Source organism: Pempheris klunzingeri, chromosome 22 (genome assembly GCF_042242105.1).
Source record: "Pempheris klunzingeri isolate RE-2024b chromosome 22, fPemKlu1.hap1, whole genome shotgun sequence".
NCBI lineage: Eukaryota > Metazoa > Chordata > Actinopteri > Acropomatiformes > Pempheridae > Pempheris > Pempheris klunzingeri.
Genome location: NC_092033.1, coordinates 5,765,700 through 5,784,920, shown reverse-complemented (window position 1 = coordinate 5,784,920; position 19,221 = coordinate 5,765,700). Strand labels below are relative to the sequence as shown.

Below are 19,221 nucleotides of genomic sequence, written 5' to 3'. Positions count from 1 at the left end.
CTACGCTCGAACTCCTGTCCCATTTTGAATTGGAGTTAGCTTGTACCTTAATACAGTAGCTGTTCCTGTGCTTCTGTGCGGCTCAGTGAGTAGAGTATAAAACTATTACTGGAACAGATAGAGAACAACACTTCTCTAAAGGCTAGCAAAATGGTAAAATATCACACGTAAAAAAAAAAAACACAGAGGGGGCGATAAGTGTGCAAGAGAGAAAGTGACATTTCCATTCAAATCAGCAGGATGTGTTGGGTGGTGGCTTTGCATGCGCCCACTAATGAACTAATAAAACCTTATGCCTTCAGAAATCTGCTTGCAGAGTGGGATTTGTAGTCTTATTTGAGCAGGACCAGCTTGTTGCCCAGTTTGCCCACATTTATACTGTAGTGAACAATAGTCCTAGAGTGATTTGTTTATCTCCCACAGTCACTGATGCATTCCAAACATCACTGTTTCACCAGAACAACATTATTTTCAGACCACAAAAAGACACAATTGTAACTTCATTAAACAAATGGTAGAATATAAAGATATAAAAGCTACAGGCACAATTTACTTGCAACAGGCTGTTAATTTCCTGAATACATTTGATGTTTCTGGTGAATTCATTATAGAAGCGTTGCAGAGTTTCTGATGACAAATATACTTGACAGATTGGTAACAACAAATGCGGTAATGCACACACACATACATAAACACATGCACAGACACACAAATTCACACATAAAGTTGCAAAAAGACACGTTTCAGGTTGAACAGAATCCGAAGAGACAGCCAAAAGACTTTCTTCTCAAGGCTTATGTTTTATTCATGGGTATGTCTGGGGACCCTGGCTCAGGAAAATGACTTTTTATCTCCCTTATCCCGCTGCACTTGAAAATGTCATCATTTGTTTGGATTCGGGGTGGTTTTTGGGCTATAATTGAGAGGTGTGGTGTTGCTTTCTGATCTGAGGTGCATACTGCTCTCATAATCTTTAAAAACAAACCCGAGATCTGTTTTGATATCTTGTGCCTTGCCGTTTCCGTTTTTCTATAGCCTTCATTTGCTGTTATACCTCCCTATATCCTCCTCTCTCTGCCTTTCTCCAGGTGATATGCTGGACCTGTTGAAGTGGCGAGCACACCCCGAGAGGATCAACGACAGCCTCTCCAAGCTAAAGGAGATCGATGGCTCGGAGATTGTCAAAGTAGGCCCACAATCAGATTCTCAGCACTGGCATTTGTAGTATTGATTGTTTCTGAATTGATTTCAGACCATGTGGTTTTTAGGTCCAAGTTGAGAGGCTGAGGATGTTCTGAAACTGAAAAGTCAAGTTAATTTGATGCTGCCAGCGCACACACACATACAACTTTTCCCCTTTGTTCGGCTCCCTACAGTTTCTGCAGGACACCCTGGACACTCTCTTCGGCATTCTGGACGAAAGCTCTCAGAGATATGGGCTGAAGGTTTTTGATTCACTGGTAAGTAAGTTGTTCAAATGGTCTTGTGGATTTCCATGGATCTTTTTGTATTTTCTGTTTGCTCTTTTTCATCATATGTCAAGCATACTTTCATAGTGTTTAAGCCGAACACAGAAAGCAGAAATGCTCTGTTGGAGAAAGATCTAGTGATGTAATGCTACAGAGCCCACTGAACCAATCTTGCTCTGGTTATGCTGTGCTGCACTGCACTGATAGAGCAATGCAAGTGATCGATCTCTCTCTCTCTCTCTTTCCCCACATCACTCTCTGACACACACTGACACATGAACACACTTTCTCGTCTCAGTGTGGCGTTATCAGTGATGAAAAGGTCTGGCGAGCCATTGCTTTCATCAAGTTACCTTTTTGTGGTTTTGAGATCAATCCAATAAGTCTGACAACAGCATGGCCACAAGGGAAACATGGAGTAATGTGTGCAGCCACAGTTTAAATGGTTTTAGCTCAGTCATTTTATTTTTAGTTTTATCTATATATATTGACATCATGTAAATCTTACATAATGGTAAACTGATAAACCAGTGCCAGTGATGCAAAATGCTGTGTCATTTCATTACATTTTACTTTCTCACCATGGATTCATACAATAATGAGTATCTGAAAAATGACTTGCTGTTTTTTATTTAGTTTGCTGTCTTTGGCAATTTTCCAGCAGAATTTCAAATAATGTTCTTTTGTTAGCTTAGATGTTGGTAAATGGACCGTGGACAAAATGAACATTGTATAAATTCCAAGGGTACATTTTTATATTGTTTTACCAAATATAGCAGGCTAAATTTGAGTTAAATCTGGACATCTAGAATTTTTTCATTTGATAAAAACTGTATTTTAAGGTATAAAAAGAGCTGCACAGACACTAATGTTAGATATCTGCTGTTTATTTCCAGGTCCATATCATCAACCTCCTCCAGGACAGCAAATTCCAGCACTTCAAACCAGTCATGGACACCTACATTGAGAGCCACTTTGCCGGAGCTTTGTCCTACAGGTAAATGACGTTTCAACCATCACCTCTCTGGATGTGTCTGTTACAGGCTACAGCAGCGCCTTGAGCACAAACAATGCAGCTCTACTCACATATTGTATTCTAATGACATAGTGCATCACATGGGCAGGCAGGCGGAGAGGCCAACATGCGTCAGAGGCAGCTCTGCTCAGCTCTGGGCTGTGAGCTAGACGTGTGAATGAAATGCTTATGGTGCCCCCTGGCTGATGAAAAGTGAAACGTGAAATTGTGCTTTTGCTTCCTTTCTCCTTGTTTCCTTTCCTATCTATCACATGCATTCACACACACACACAGACCAGACACACACATATTCGCAACCTGCTGTTCTCACCGGCTGTCTTCTTCACACTCTCTGTACCTGCTAAGACGCCACGCTGCTACTGTCTTTGCATACCACCCACACACATATACACACACACACGCAGAATACTGCCACCACATCCATCTGCTTTAAAACTCTTTCACCTGTGATACTGTGTCATTACAAGTGTCACACCTTAATTAATTAACACACAAACTGTTCATGCATATCACTATTTTTCCTCATTAACTATCTTAAGTTATTAGTAGGGGACCAAGATTTCATTCAGTCACTCAGTATTCATTGTCTTCCTTCTTTGTCGCTGTCTTACTGTTGCATGAAGGGGATATCTCTCTTAAAATGTCTGTCTCACCCTTGGATCATTACTCTCAACTGTAACTTTTTAAACAGATAAATCAATAAAAGTAGCAAAAGAGCGAATTTCTCTGAAATTGATTTAAACTTTGTGTGATGAAGTGTTTCGTTTTAAAACACTGCGTTGCCTCATCTTTGTTTAAATCCAGCGAGAGAATCTATGTGCGATGTAATGAGAGGTGAGTGTTAATACTGTGATTGTGTGTGTGTGTCACTAGGGACCTGATCAAAGTACTCAAGTGGTACGTGGACCGCATTGTTGACGCAGAACATCAGGATCACATCCAGCAGGTGCTCAAGGTGAGGCTCGAACACACACAGAAGGGCACACACAAAGACACACAACACACACACACACACACACACACACACACATGCATTCAGAATCACAAACAAACAGACTTACTCCCTCTCGCCGCCACTCAGCTAATTTACCCCCCGCTCCCGTCCCCATCAGCAGTGAACACATCTCCCCACCATTCATTAGTCTCCTCCTCAATCTATTACACTGCATGCAATTTTAATCAGCAGGAATGCAGTGCCTCTGGTGTTGGGAATCCACATCACATTATTCTAATGACCATGCAGATACGCCTTCAGAGAAGCACATTGCGGCTTCTGTAGTGTGGTTTTCCCATTTATCATTCACAGAATACATTCTGCACCCGAAGTAAATGTTACTCTGTCATGCAGTAAATAATAAATAAGTGATACACCGCAGATGTGGTTGCAGGATGTTCCCTGTACGAGTCATCTATAGGATGCCTTTCATTACGTTTTTTTGAGCACTTGCTTTAAACTGGTTTCATTTTGCACCAAAAATGTGACATGGGTTATCCAATAACAACTTTTCCAATAAAATTTTTAAAGTAAATTTGTCTTTCATGAGCTAATTGTATTTTCTATAAAATAGTCTCATCATAACCTCCAAGAGCCCATGCCACTTTTTTTTTCAGATGAATGAAGTCATGATATTGAAACTTTGATGGAAGGGGGGGCAAAATTGAATATCACATCATTCTCAAACCATTTCCAGCGGAGGAGCAGTCTTTACTCAAGGGCTTTTTTTTTTTTTCAAATCACCGAACAGATGATAAAGGAAGATTGTTCTTTCTGTCCTCCAGGCCAGCGAGTACATCTTCAAGTACATTATCCAGTCTCGCCGGCTCTTCTCATTGGCCACAGGAGGCCAGAACGAGGAGGAGTTCCGAGTCTGCATCCACGAGCTCTTCATGTCCATCCGCTTCTTCCTCTCGCAGGAAAACAAAGGCACCAGCCCCGTCGCACAAACACAGGTGTGTGTGTGTATGCGCCTCTGTGCTCACAAATGCAAATGTTGAAATCTGTGTTGGTGCCCGTGTTTTCTTTCTGAAGGACTCCTGTTAATGCAGTTGTGATAGGTGAGAAATTGTCTGTAATTGAATTTCATGCTGCCAGAGGGTCTGGAGTCGGAATAGGAATTTCTGTGGCAGCTTTCCCTTTTCCGTTGGGAGGTCTGCACAGCAGGGCAGCTGCATTCACTGATTTTCGAACAAGACCAAAACAAATAAGCTAAAGACACCAAAGATAATCCTAATTACACACCAGAAACAGCTGCTTGTGTGGTTGTGTGTGTGTATTTGTGCACACTTGTACGAAAAACCCTGCATTTTTGCCTCTACAGGATGTGTGTCTGTGTTGTTCCTCTACTTCTTTGCTTCCATCTCTTCTGCCTTATCATCTTCTGTGTTTGTCTGGTTTCTCGCCTTTTTTCCTATTACTCCTCTTTAGCCCATTAGAGTCATGTACTCTTTTAATCGATTAAATCCCAGGTCCCTCAGGCACTCAAGTCAGACAACACCTGTGTGTGTGTTCATTCCCTTAAGTGTCTTAATAACTTCTTTCCTCGTGAACTCTGAGCACATGTTTTGTTCTAGCATTAGGGAGAGATAACTCTCACCTTTTCTATTCCTCCATCAGGCTTTCTCTTCACAGCTCAGTTCAACAATTACAGCGATTCACTCAAGAGACTGACTGAAAGAGTTGAGTTATCCAAACCAGAGGTCTTCTTTTAAATCCTTCAGCCTCTTACAGTTTCACCTAAGTGTAACATTAGCTATTCCAGTTGTGTCCTCTCCATGCCATCGGAGGGGCTCTGCTTCATCCCTCTACTGACTGCTGATCCAGACTAATCTGTATTGTCAACACAACAATAGTAGTGGGAACTGTGCACGCCAGGCTAATGCTAATCCAAGTCAGTCTGTGGTATGTGGGCACACCGGCCAACGAATTCATACACATAAACAGTAAAGCTGTAAATGCACCTAATTTAGCACCTATAACCTGTAGTTTTCATCACAGGACAATGTAACATCTGACGTTCTGAGCACTGAACATACACAGCGATGTTGTTCCGTTAATACAACAGGCCGTAGCTTGCCAGAATAGTCCCTGAAAATAATTTATGAAATGTGAATAAGGATTTCTGCACAGATGTTATTTGCCTTAGGGAGCGGCTGTGTTAAGGAACAAGTGGTTGTTCTAAACAATCATCACAGGATCTCTCAATCTTTTATGGCTCATGACCCAGTTATTACGCTCCAAATATGTCATGCACAGAGTTAGTAGAGAGTTGTAAGTTAAAGTTGTCATGTGAAAATTAAGATTTAGTTTTTGACAGAGCTCTAAACTCCATACAGAAAAGAATGATGTAATTAGAACATATGCAATGCATTTATTTATTCACTTATTGATTGATAAACCCCCTGAATCAGACCACCAAGAACCCTTTAATAAAAAGCGGTTCTATGGGACTCTTGGCTGCTCCATCTGACTGCTCTTTTGTCAAAACTAAATCTGCCAGGCTTTCCTGGAGGGTAAAGAAGAGACAAATGGTGGCACAGCTCTAGATTAGAGCAAATTTCATCTTTCATTTATGCAACGAGAATGTGACAGGATGAGAATAAGGATGCTTTATTGTCACTCCAGGACAGACACCATTTAAAAGCAAGAATAAGTACATTTAATGTAAACATAAAGTGAGGATATGAATAAGATTGTACAAATCTAAAAGATAACAAGGTGGCCGAGTGGGCCTTAATTGAAGCAATGCCCGCATATGAAACAATAGTAATAATAGCAGTTCATTGTTCTGGGAGAAGAGCAACAAAGGGCAACAGTCTAAGAGCTGTAAAACATGCATGTTCATATTTTGAAATGCTCACTTCGGTCTAATTTGCAGCTTGAATGCTTTAGGCTGTTAACTATCATCAAGCTGTTTGAGGTAAAAAGATTATTTTGACGATAATGGATTCATAGCGCCTGTTCGATATAACCTCCAAATGATCAAATGTTCCCCCCACTCTGCCTAGGCGGTGTTCCTGCGGACATTTCCTGCCATTTATGGCGAACTGTTGAAGATCTTCACGGTGCGGGAGGTGGCCGGCTTCGTCAGGGAGACACTGGGCAGCCTGCCCACCACTGTCCACGCCGACTGCCCTCTGGAGGCTGTCAAACTGCAGTGCATTGCCAAGACGGTGGAAAGCCAGCTTTACATAAACCCAGGTGAAGACTTGATCACACAAACAGACGCACAGTTTATGTACACTTTGATATGCACACATAAAGCTTGTAAACACACTGGAAACCAAACATGGAAAAGTTTGTGAGCAAATAACACAAATACAGAAAAGCCTTTCAGACAGATTATGAACACAGAGGGAAAATAAACAACACTGAGGGAAAGCAACAGTTGTAAACAACTACATTCATCCACAAAATGCAGACAGTAATCAGCGATACTTTGTATTGTCTGTTTGTCTTGCGTCATGTACAAACAGGCCATTAGTCTGTATTATCCTGCTCAGCTGTGCGCTCCTGCAGTGCACCTAACTTCATGTCATTAAATCGCTCTTAATAAAGTCTGTACACTGTCACTTTTTATTTCCAGTGTGTCATGTACCAAGAAAAACATCCCTCATGCAAATCACATTAACGTTGCCCAGAGTATCACATTCAGACACAATTCATCACATTTAAGAAGCATTTTGCAAAGCAAGAACTAATACAGCAACGGGAGATTAGTCTGTTATCCCTGGCAGTCTTTGCTGTGTTTACTCTTTATATATCATGTTGTCTTTGATGTATGACAACTGTGTGTGTGTGTGTGTGTGTGTGTTGCAGAGTCACGGTGCATCCTGTTGCCGGTGGTGCTCCGGGTCCTCCAGGCTCACATGCAGGAGCAGAGAGACCTGGTCATGTGTGCCCGTATCCTCACCAGCATGCTGTCCCTCATCAAGAAGGAGGAAAATGGCACTGCGGTGAGTGCTGCATAATTGTAACTGGTCAACATTTTATAAGCCCATTGTATTCTTAAAGGAATAGTTTGACATTTTGGGGAACACAATTATTGGTCTTGCTGTGAGTGAGATGAGGAGACGTCATGTCTGTATGATAGTAACGAAAGTGCTGCTAGGATCCAGTTAGCTTAACCTACTAAAAACAGGGAAACGGCTAGCTTTGCTCTGTCAAGTGTGATAACGCGAAGTGTTGAACTATTCCTCTAAGCTATCCTGCATACTCTCTGCATAGAGCTGTAGAAATTCAGTTTCAACTACTCAATATATTTTTCCATAAAAATAATTTACAAATTGGGGAAAAAAAGGAATAATCTGGCTAAGATTTTCAAGTTAAAAATAAGTGACTTTTATATTTTATTGTGGATAAAGGGACAGACATTATCCTTCACAGTTAAAATAAATTCCTTTTGCTAATCTACAAGATTGTACAAGGGAATTACCACCATAATAACTGGAAAATAACTTTAAAGGAAGTCAAAACTGGAGGAATTAGTCTTGCAGCAATTTCCTGTGCGGGACATTGCAATAGTAGATTGCTTTGTTGGGTGTATATGGTCAATTAGTCTTGGTAACAAGGACATTGGCAGCCGCGCGCTCTAGTAATGAGACCCATCAATTAAGCAGTGGGCACTGTCAAAGTGGCAGTCACTTCATGGACTGTGTGTGCGTGCGCCTGTGTGTTTGTCTGATTTGTGCGTTCATGTAGCGTCTCAAGTTGCCTGGCTTGAACTGTTAGGAGCCAGAGGGGCAGCTACAGTAGTGCTAAAGGCGCCCAGTAGGACACACACACACACACACACACACACACACACACACACAGACTGGCACCACATCTAAAGGGAAGTGACAGCAGTGGCAGCCAACGTGCCAGTCTGAAGCTCCTTCTCATTATCGCTCTGTCCAAGACCTGTCTGTCTTGTCAGGGGTAGAGACTAGAGGGAAACACACACACACACACACACACACACACACGCACACACACACACACACGCACACACACACACACACACACACACACACACACACACACACACACACACACACACACACACACACACACACACACAAACACCAGTTTATCCACCACTCTCTTTGAGTTCCTTTTAATTTTTAGCTGTCTCTCTCGCCTTTGTATTCCACCTTTTTTTAGTCTTTTCCATTCTCCTCCTTCTCTGTGAATTTAGAGATTTTAAAATGCTGCTCTTAACCTTGAAACTTCTTATTAGCCCTGCGCTTGCTGTTTCAAGACTGGTTAAAACTGCAATGAAAGTAAAATTATAGGGGAAAGACTGCAGACTTTGTCTCTTTGGCAGAATGACGGCAGCTGCTGATCGCGGTCCACTGTTGTGAATACGAATTCATCAAGATAACTTAAAGGGAACATTTATGTAACTCTGGGAGAGAAGTGGAGTCATTGCTTGAATGTCAAGGATCACGCTGATGTTTTAGATTCACATTTTGGCTTACAAGGGAATTTCTTTTCTTATATGTGTTAATAAAGTGACAGTAAAGTGCTATTGTTTTGTCCTCTGTGTAGGAGCCGGTGGTCTCAGAGGAGGTGGAGCTAATTGTGGAGAGCCTGCTGGGAGTTTTACTGAGGACCATTCTGGAAATTAGCAATCGGCCCCAGCCTGCAGGACCTGCCATGAGACTGCAGTTCCAGGATGTCACTGTATGTGTCTTTTACCATGCACAGTATGCGTCACTCTGTGTGTGTGCGTGTGCACGTGTGCGTGCGCGCCTATCGCAATAAATTGTTTAGGGACTTAACAAAATGTGCAAGTGTAATTATAGATTTTAAATTGAGTTTCTACCGTGGCGACTATAATTCCACTAACATTATTAACATTAATGGCAATAATTAAGATTTACAGCACAACACAGCACAAAGGGGGAACGGTGAAGTGGATAATAATGAGATCATCATCATTATTATGTGATGATGGATACTTAAGGAAGGGTGGACGGTTGTTCCACTTGTAATAGAGCTCTGCTAATGTTGCTACAATTCTTACCGGTTGCCAATAGAGTTTAATAAAGGGCGTACTGTAAATTCGATATAACAAAGTGCCTCCTTTCCTATTTCCTGTTGCAAAGGATGGAAAGAACCACCCATTGCAAAAGTACCATAGTTTTAACTTCTTATAATTCTGCTCAACATGGTTAGAAAAGGAAAATGTGCCAATTTGTTAGAATTAAAATAAAAGAAAATACTTCAGATTGAGCTATAGTTGCCTGCTAGCACGCTGGAAAGATGAAGCAAGCATATAATCCAATTTGAAGTGTGACTTCCTTCTCCCATACCTGTATTTTCACCGTGATCACCACCTCTCCAGCATTCTCTGATCACGCCACAATAGCACAATTTAGTAATTTCAGGCACCACTGAAGATAATCCCATCGCAACATTAAAACCGATGATCACCCAGTCTTTTCTCTATTGTTGTGCTTTATCCCATCAGGGAGAGTTTGTGGCATGTTTGCTGGCCCTTCTGCGGCAAATGAGCGACAGACACTATCAGCAGCTGCTGCAGACATTCAGCAACAAAGACAACCTGAGGGTAAGACCGCCACCTCCATCCATCTTTCTCTCTCGCTTTCTCCCCGTAACCGTCTGTCTCTTTCTCTCTGCCACTGATTGTGTCTGTGTGTGGCTCTGAAAGTGAACAAACAATAGAATAACATAAATAGCAGTGGATGGATATGTGACTCCCACCTGCGACAGTAGGCACATTTCTTTTAGGTACAAGCTCCTCATATTGTCTCAGCTAGTCAGAGCCCTTCTCCTGTTCAGATTTACCTTGATTTGCTGCAAGGTTAGCAGTGGCAGGTTACAAAATGAAGAAGAGAGAGATGGGAACACAGAAGAAGAGAGACAGAGAATGTCAGAAAAAGTAGGAAATTTCTATGCTCTTGTAAGCTTGAGAGCTCTTATTCAAGAGGCACAATTATCATTATAATACTTTAAATTGAGTACTCATATCACAAGCATCCAAAGGAAGGTTCTGGAACAGACTGAGTAACCACTGAGCTTGGAAAAAACATTGTTTCAGCACCATGGAGAGAGGCTTAAACTGACTGGATTTGATTCCATAGTACACAGTCTGCCTTAGATTTAATGCAAGTAAATTCTAAGGGATACATCTATGCAGAAACAACCATGTTTCTCCTCAAATTTTCTTTCAATGGATTTAAAAATATCATGTCTAAAGCCTGAGCCAGCTGCTTTGAGTTTCCAACGATAACCTGCCTGCTGTGTGTGTTTGCTGTGTTCCAGGACTTTCTTCTTCAGATCTTCACAGTCTTCAGGATCCTAATTCGACCAGAAATGTTTCCCAAAGACTGGACCGTCATGCGGTTGGTCACAAACAAGTAAGACCACATGCAGATGACAGAAGATGGTAAACAGCCAAAAAAGTGGAGGTGCAGTCAGGGGTGTGACACGAAACCATAGGTTCTCAGTCCAAACTAGACAAATTCGGAAGATCACCATGCCACGACAGAACCGACATCAGTGAAATATTTAAATCCACTAGCTTAAAGTGTATGTGAAGCCTTTTCCATGTGCAGTGTGTTCCACCACTCTGCAGTCTTTTAAAGGTCAACTGCCTTCAGTAATCCAAGGTGATGTCTCTTTATTACACACGGCTCGAGATGGCAGTTCAAAGACAAGTAAAATATTATCAGCAACACCACAATAACCAGTTTTTTATTGGTTTTATTGGTTATTGTAGGCCAAATAATTATTTCAATGTAGCCCCCTCAGTTAATATGAAAGTGAATCCAAGGCAAGGCTAATGCACTGTGTAACTTGGAGGACATTATCAAATACAAAACATAGGTTATCTGATAATAAAGGTCAATGAAAAGCTGAAAAAATGCAAAAAAGAATTTTTATTTGTGTCCTTCATAAATATGGGATGTAACTGCATCTCTCTTTCTGAATTTCTTCATTATGTTTTAGCACTTCATGTCTGCACTATTACTATACAAATGGGTCTTTTGAACAGCTGTTAATTGTTCATGTTGGTGTATTTTCCTCTAAGGTAACGAAACAACTCCCACTTCCTCCTCTTTTTTTTCTTTCTGTTCTTTTTAGCGTCATCATCACGACTGTCCTCTACCTTTCTGATGCTCTGAGGAAGAACTTCCTCAATGACAAGTTTGACTACAAGGTGGGCGAAATGTGCCGCATGTGTGTGTGCTTGTAGATTAGAAAAATGCTACGATGCTACAAAGCTGTTAGCAGTATCAGACAGCATTAGCACAGACACACAGGAAGATGCACTTTTATAATGAAACTCAGTCATGTGTTTATTTCTGTGCATCACACTTTTCAAAACAAAAGCCTTCATATAGACACAGACATGAAACAGAGATCAACAGAGATTAATATTAAGGCAGACAATACAATTATCTGAAAGCAAAAAAAGTAAGAACAGAACAGCAATAAAAACACTACAAGATAAGAGTTATATGAATTAGAAAGAGGCTTCTCCCTGCACTGTAAATCTATACATCTACATTTCGCTTTTTTTGCCTGAATCCCTGCAAAAGTTGGAGGCGGATGTTTTTGCACAGCGTTGACATGATGCTATTTTTTGCTGTCATTTCCAGGTGTGGGACTCGTACTTCTATCTGTCTGTAATATTCATCAACCAGCCCTGTCTTCAGCTGGAGTCCTTCTCTCCCTCCAAGAGGAAGAAGATACTGGAAAAGTACGCTCTGTTTGTTTGCACACACACCTCACTCTTCGCTGCACGTGTTAGATTGGCCTGTAATTAGCCATGTGTGCACTCGACAAACCGTCCTATCCTGCTCCCAGTGTCTGTCAAACTTCAGCACACACACACATACACACACAAAGTATACTGTAGGCCACATACAGTATAATGAGTACTTAACATGCTTTTCTGTACAGCCTGTCTCAGTATCTGCCTGCAGCAAGCACATATGTCTAACGATGATATTCTATCATGCAGGTATGGAGACATGAGGGTGATGATGGGCTGTGAGATCTTCAGCATGTGGCAGAATTTAGGTGAGATGATACAGTGTCTCGATGCACACGGTTCACATGGACTGTTTTATCACTAAATTCACTCCTTAAACCCGTGATAGACTTTTTTAACAGAGACTCATTGTAATATCTGTGTGGCGCTGCGAATGAAGTACTTTAGAAGCGCCGTAGCGATCTCTTACAGGCTCGCAACAACATGCGCGTAAATATCTTCATATTAATTCCTCCTCTGATAAAGAACAACTGCTCCTCAAATCTGTGTGACAGCAACGGCAAATGAATTCTCAAGCTTTTCTTTGTACTTGAACCAAAAAGACTCTCAGCCTTTTTGCTCCATGCCAAAAATTATTTGTCACTATGGCAACCAGCTGGCTGCCTCACTCTGCTTTGTGTGGATGCTTTTGTTCTGCTCTGAGTCTCAGATGGATCGGTACAGTGTTTTGTTTTTACTATAATTTCTTGTGTTTATGTGTGTTTTTAAGTGTGTTTTTGCACAATTTACATTTTCAAGACACATTTTAATTTTATTTGATGTCACAATTGATGGCAATGTCTGCCCACTGACAATAATACATACCACAGTAACACAGACACAGTGATTATTTAGTTTGGCATCAAGTTGGTTAAAGTGCAGTGCACTTAAACCAAATAAACAGAGCAGTGGTCCAAATGTTTGAAGAGAAGAAGGCTGCTTTCTAGAGTTGGCCATGTTTCCTCTGGCAGAAACAATACGCTGTGTTCGAGGATAAAGTGAGGGCCCAACCTTTATGCTGACCTCTGGTTTCTCCTCCAGGGGAGCACAAGTTGAACTTCATCCCAGCTATGATTGGTCCATTCCTGGAGGTGACGCTGGTGCCTCAGCCTGATCTGAGGAATGTCATGATCCCCATCTTCCACGACATGATGGACTGGGAGCAGAGGCGCAGTGGCAATTTCAAACAGGTACACAGCAGTTAGAAATAGATTAACTAAATCGGATCACTTGTTTAACCCTTGCATACGTATGTGCTTTCATTAATGGGTAAGAAATGACCTATACTGAATCAATGTTTTTGTCATAATGTATAATTAATATATAAGATGCTGTCTTCATTATTTTGCTCAAAATAATAGCAATGTTGCATTTTTAACATCAAATTAGATTATAATTCGATTATTTTCGATTAGAATAGAAGACGCTTTTTGGTCTATAGTCCACAATCAAAGCTGTGCAAACCAAACAATTTTCAAAGAAAATGCATGTGGTTCTTTTTTTATCCACCATCTTGCACAGTGGCAATGGCGAGATGCTTTTTGACCCTTTTTTCATGAATGCAAGAATATGTCATAAAAACATGTCAGAGGCATGTGCCTTTATTTTGACACCTGACATGACGTGAAGTGATTAAATCTAACACACTGGTCTGTTTCAAGCTCTAAACCATCCAAGCTGCTCTTCTCACCTGCCATTTCATCAATATTTTCTGAACGGGCGCAGCTCTCTTTGAGATTTAAATTCTTTTTCTTCGCAGGTGGAGGCCAAGTTGATCGACAAGCTGGACAGTCTGATGTCTGAGGGCAAAGGAGATGAGACATACAGGGAGCTCTTCAACAGCATGTGAGTTAGAGAAAGGAACAGAAAATATGTAGGTGCATACTTACTTATACTTATTCAATCAAGGAAAAGGAACGGGGTCAGGATACCAGTGTATAATGTAAATTGGCCCACTGAACAGCTTAACAGTAAAATCACCATAAAAGCCTAAATAAAGACATCATTTCAGGATACAAGGTTGCTTCCACTGACAGGCAAAATAGCTGTCGATTGAGTCTAATGACCTAAATGATGCAGCCCACACAAGGCTTCGTCAAGTGAACTCGCAGGTCTTTCGCCTCGGTGGATGTGTCTAAGTATTTGGCTTTCGAGCTTTTAAGCCTGAAAATCAAAGAGCAAAGATAACAGTATTAATGCTTACAGAATGCACCTTTACCTTGAAAAAATGTTAAATGTGTCAATAACATGCTGCTAATAGCACAATATTAGTGTCTGTCTTTTTAAATTTAGGGTATGCTAGGGTATGCAAAGGATATTAGGAAAGTGTTGTTTTTTTTACAAATTTACAAATCAGTCATTAGTGTGAAAGAGAGATTGAACTGTTGATGTTGAATAGATAAAATAATATTGAAAGGTAAGTGATCAGTATTCAGCTTCAGTCACCTTCATCTTCACTCACACCTCCTCTGTGGCCAGCCACTCTGTCTGTGTGTTTCCAGGTTTGTGCTCCTGCATGTTTAGTGTATGTGTTCACGCTAATGTGTGCGTTTTCGTGTGTGTGTGTGTGTGTGTATCCCCTGCTTTTTTCAGTGCCTGCTCACATTTTTATGTCCCACTCCACAAAGTTCCACTATATTGGACTACATTTCAACTTGGCTCTCCAAAAGTCATTTCTCTGATTCACATACATACTGTATGTCTCTTTTACTATCACATAGATGTGAATCAAAAGTGTGATCTTGATAAGTATTTTATCAATATGCATCTACTGTAATTGTCCCTTTTGTCTTTCATAGTCAGTCATTCTCTTTCCCACCATTTTTATATGTGAAACATTAAAGAAAACAGTGCAATGTCACAGCATATAATTAAAGCTTTCTATCTATATCTCGTGTCTATTCTGCAATATAGTATAATTATGCATTAAGAATTATTATTAAGTTGTCAGTATCTAATTGCATATTACAGTTAGTTTTATGCTCATGATTATGATTTTAGCCTACTTTTATCTTTTCTTGCTCAATTAATTTATTGTTTTGGTTTAGTTTCTTAATTTATTTTCCTCCTACTAACTCCACTAACCCCTAAACTAACCTGTGTGAGTGTGTGCTGATATTAATCGTATTAATATTAATTTATTCCGCCTATGCTTCCCGCCTGGAGTAGAATTCCTCTGTTTGGTCCGTACCCTAGGTAAGACGCTCTCCTCTTTGTTCTCTCTGTGTCGTCTGTGTGAGGGGGAACAGCGGTAAGGGTTGACGCTGGGAAAATTACTTCAGCCAAAAGCTAAGAGCAATATTTTGGCCGTGACGTGTTGTCTGTCTTCTCTCGCTCCCCAGTTGAGATAACCAATTTATTCTAAGAATCTATTTAGGTCAGCTGTTGTGGATATTTTTTTCCAGACATCTTGGATATTTTATTCTGTTAACTCTCACAGGCAGGCCAACAAGCATAGGTGACACTGGCGTGACTGGGACTGATTTCCTCTTTGCTTTGCCTCCTTTTCTGTTGCTGTAATTTCTTCTTTCTTTTCCCTCCCCCACCCCGTCACCTTTCCTTTGCCATTTGCTCTCCTTTACCTCTTGTCTCTTTCGCTCTTTACATCTCTCTGTCTTGTCCTCCAGCCTGCTGAAGAAGATTGAGAGAGAGACCTGGAGGGAGAGTGGGATCTCTCTGATCGCTACCGTCACTCGCTTAATGGAGAGATTGTTAGACTACAGGTGAGAGGGCACTCACAGGCTCTCAGAAACATGCAGACATGCTTTATCAATATGTATTACATTTAAAAGATCTTTCGTCATCACTTTGTCCTGATGATGGTGTTTCTATCACAGGGATTGTATGAAGCTGGGGGAAGTGGATGGAAAAAAGATTGGATGTACCGTCAGTTTACTGGTGAGTAGCAGGCGTCTTCTGTTTGGGTTCTTTAAAACTGAGTGTGCTTTGACCTTTTGAGTGCAAAAATTTTAAGGTCAAGTGAAATGAAGAAATGGCTGTGTCGAAAAAATTGCTAAAACAAATCACTGGCATGAGAAGGTGGTAAAAATCGATAGTTCGTCAATAGTGTTGACTAATGCAACCTCACTGAAAGGACTTGTTTGACATTTTGGGAAATACTTATTTGCTTTGTTGCTACAGATAAGGGGATTGATACCACTTTCTACAACCAGCAGCTAGTAACAAAGGGAAACAGCTAACCTGACTCTGTCCAGAAATCTGCCTTTAAAGAACCCTCAAAACTCCCTAATTAGCATGTTATACTACATTTGCCACAGACTTTTAAGTGTCCATCTCCTCCACTTATAGAAATGACAGTACAGAAAAATCAGTTTTTTGTTTCATTTTTTCCTCTGTTCTGTTTCTATTGTCAGTCCTTCTGCCTACTGCTTTTCCTTATGTAACTGCAGCCATCTGTAGGAGCACCTGGGTGTGTAGGCAGATGGATCAGGAGTGACTGCTAACCGGCAGCTGAAATATACTGTTGCACCACCAAAATTTTTTAAAACATTTTTCTTATTTGCATCTCCAACTCTCTCTCTCTCTCTCTCTCTCTCTCTCTCTCTCTCTCTCTTCTGATTCTTTTTGTCCTCGTCATGCTCCTGTCAGAATTTCTACAAAACTGAGCTGAACAAAGAGGAGATGTACATCCGTTACATCCACAAACTGTACGACCTGCACTTGAAAGCACAAAACTACACAGGTACACATAAAGGAATTGACCCTAACGTACAGTTTATGTGAGCATGGGTGTCAGCATGTGTGGGAAGTACGGCACTAGGCATGTGGTAACATATGATAGTGTGTGTGAGTTATATTTGCAGTCTAGCTTTCCTAAAAGCATACAGTACCTACTACTACTTACATGTATGTAATCCTCTGACTGTTTGTGTGTGTGCCACAGAGGCATCGTACACCCTGCTGCTGTACGATGAGTTGCTGGAATGGTCAGACAGACCACTCAGAGAGTTCCTCAACTACCCCATGCAGAGCGAGTGGCAAAGAAAAGAGTATCTGCATCTCACTATCGTCCAGAACTTCGACAGGGGAAAGGTGAGCTCGAACCACTCTCTTTGTTGCTTTACTTTATTGTCTGTTAAACAGCCATTACATAAAGAAACATAATTACAAAATTCAATGCTACTCCCCCCCCCCCGGTCTCATTTTATATGGGGAAAATGAGTCAAATAAGCTCCGTTTTTAGTGAAGCCAACTCAGAGAAACACAGTACATATGAGCTTCAAAGCCAGCAGGACAAGCACATTCTTAACATTGCTAAATACTAGTGAATGTGCCACTCTGCTGTGAAAGCAACAGCATGTTTGGCTTTTATTGATAGCACATTTGCTGCGCTTGCCTGCACCCAGCAACACGTCAGTCTCTCATGCATATTCTAAAATGTAACTCTTAATTCATACCATTGGGGGAAAATGATGCACAGACATATTATTAGTGCATCTTTTTGAATAAATACATACCAACTTAAATACATGGATTTTACCCTAATAAGTACTAACAAATTCATTAAACATTGATGCTCAGCTGAAATGCAGCAGTGGGATGGAAGACGAGAGAGCTGGAGTTCCCCACTTGTTTTGTGGAGAAGGGACGCCATTCACATGAAATGAAAGAGCAGAGCTGTAAGCTGTATGGAGCCACGAAAATATATGTCACTCGGGGTCACACATTTAATTTCTACCTGTTGTGAACTGTGACAGCGGCTCGAGGCATCAACACCTCTTCAGTTTAATCAGATGAATCACTGGCGGGTGTAATTAAAGCAGAATCCGTATCGTCTCACAATATCCTTTAAGAAATATTGTGGGAGATGATGACGGGTGAAGCGTTGCTTCCATTGCTGTGTTGAATTTAGGCCTCAGCTAATGATTAACTGTGTGTCTGGCAGCTTAAACAGAGCTCAGCTGATTCAGGATGCAGCAGCATTGGAGAAGTAGTTTCCAGGCTTTGCTTTGTTTCTGTTACTCAGGAAGTCATTTTTTCTTCCTTCCTCCCACTTCTCCTCACTACTGGTGTTATCCTAACTACCTTTGCCATCGTTCTGCACTCTCAGGAAAAAGCGGCATTATGAAAAGCAAAATTACACATTCAAAAAGAAACTTCAGCACCCCTGATGAAATAACATAGCTCCACGGAATCATTAAAACTGCTCCCCTCGTTACTCATAGTCCAATTTTCCTTCACATTCACGAGCTGTGCCATCTGCCAGTGCTGCCGCACAGGGACTGGAAGGCAGCAGGAAAGGAAAGCTTTTCATTTAATTAGCAAGATGGCTGTGTGCTGCTTGTACCTGCATGGAGAGGTTATATTTGACTCTTTATATTGTTGACTCACCAGTGCCACCCAGTGGAGAAAATACAGTTCAGCAGCACCACTGCAGCACAAGCAGCTCAGACCAGTGTGGTCACAATGAAGTCAAACTGATAGACATGAGCTTCCTTGACTTTTTCCCCTCTGTGTTTTGTGTGTTTTTATGTCCTCAGTGCTGGGAGAACGGCATCATCCTGTGTAGAGAACTGGCTGACCAATATGAGTCTTATTACGACTACAGGAACTTGAGCAAGATGAGGGTGAGTTATCCACAATAAACAAAGTATAGAGACACCTCCTGAAAACAGCTGCAAAGTTTTGCAACTAAGCCTTGCAGTCATGCAAACAAGGCTGTAGAACTTACTAAACTACACTAATATAGCTATGCTGTTGTCAACTCATCAAATCCCTTATTGCTTACACGACACTGTTGTTTTTTCCATTGCCAGATGATGGAAGCCTCTCTCTATGACAAGATCATGGACCAGCAAAGACTAGAACCTGAATTCTTCAGAGTGGGTTTCTATGGGAAGAAGTTTCCTTTCTTCTTGCGGGTAAAGAAATCTCCATATTTCCTCTGTGTCATGAATATTAAGTTGAAGAGAATAACACTTTTACCCTCTCC

General features: G+C 41.1%; 1 protein-coding gene across 1 annotated transcript in view; it reads left to right on the top strand.

Moving 5' to 3' along the window:
- The window catches only part of dock4b (dedicator of cytokinesis 4b), a 105,589-nt gene that overhangs the window by 63,463 nt on the left and 22,905 nt on the right, over window positions 1-19,221 (top strand). Inside the window, exons 18-38 of the mRNA XM_070853742.1 lie at window positions 1,089-1,186; window positions 1,377-1,460; window positions 2,366-2,466; window positions 3,379-3,460; window positions 4,285-4,455; window positions 6,511-6,703; window positions 7,322-7,458; window positions 9,035-9,169; window positions 9,960-10,058; window positions 10,775-10,869; window positions 11,597-11,672; window positions 12,115-12,215; window positions 12,480-12,538; window positions 13,311-13,459; window positions 14,029-14,114; window positions 15,896-15,991; window positions 16,106-16,166; window positions 16,878-16,971; window positions 17,173-17,321; window positions 18,770-18,856; window positions 19,046-19,150. Of these exons, the coding sequence (XP_070709843.1) occupies window positions 1,089-1,186; window positions 1,377-1,460; window positions 2,366-2,466; window positions 3,379-3,460; window positions 4,285-4,455; window positions 6,511-6,703; window positions 7,322-7,458; window positions 9,035-9,169; window positions 9,960-10,058; window positions 10,775-10,869; window positions 11,597-11,672; window positions 12,115-12,215; window positions 12,480-12,538; window positions 13,311-13,459; window positions 14,029-14,114; window positions 15,896-15,991; window positions 16,106-16,166; window positions 16,878-16,971; window positions 17,173-17,321; window positions 18,770-18,856; window positions 19,046-19,150 (2,258 nt within the window). The remainder of the gene's footprint in view (window positions 1-1,088; window positions 1,187-1,376; window positions 1,461-2,365; window positions 2,467-3,378; window positions 3,461-4,284; window positions 4,456-6,510; window positions 6,704-7,321; window positions 7,459-9,034; window positions 9,170-9,959; window positions 10,059-10,774; window positions 10,870-11,596; window positions 11,673-12,114; window positions 12,216-12,479; window positions 12,539-13,310; window positions 13,460-14,028; window positions 14,115-15,895; window positions 15,992-16,105; window positions 16,167-16,877; window positions 16,972-17,172; window positions 17,322-18,769; window positions 18,857-19,045; window positions 19,151-19,221) is intronic.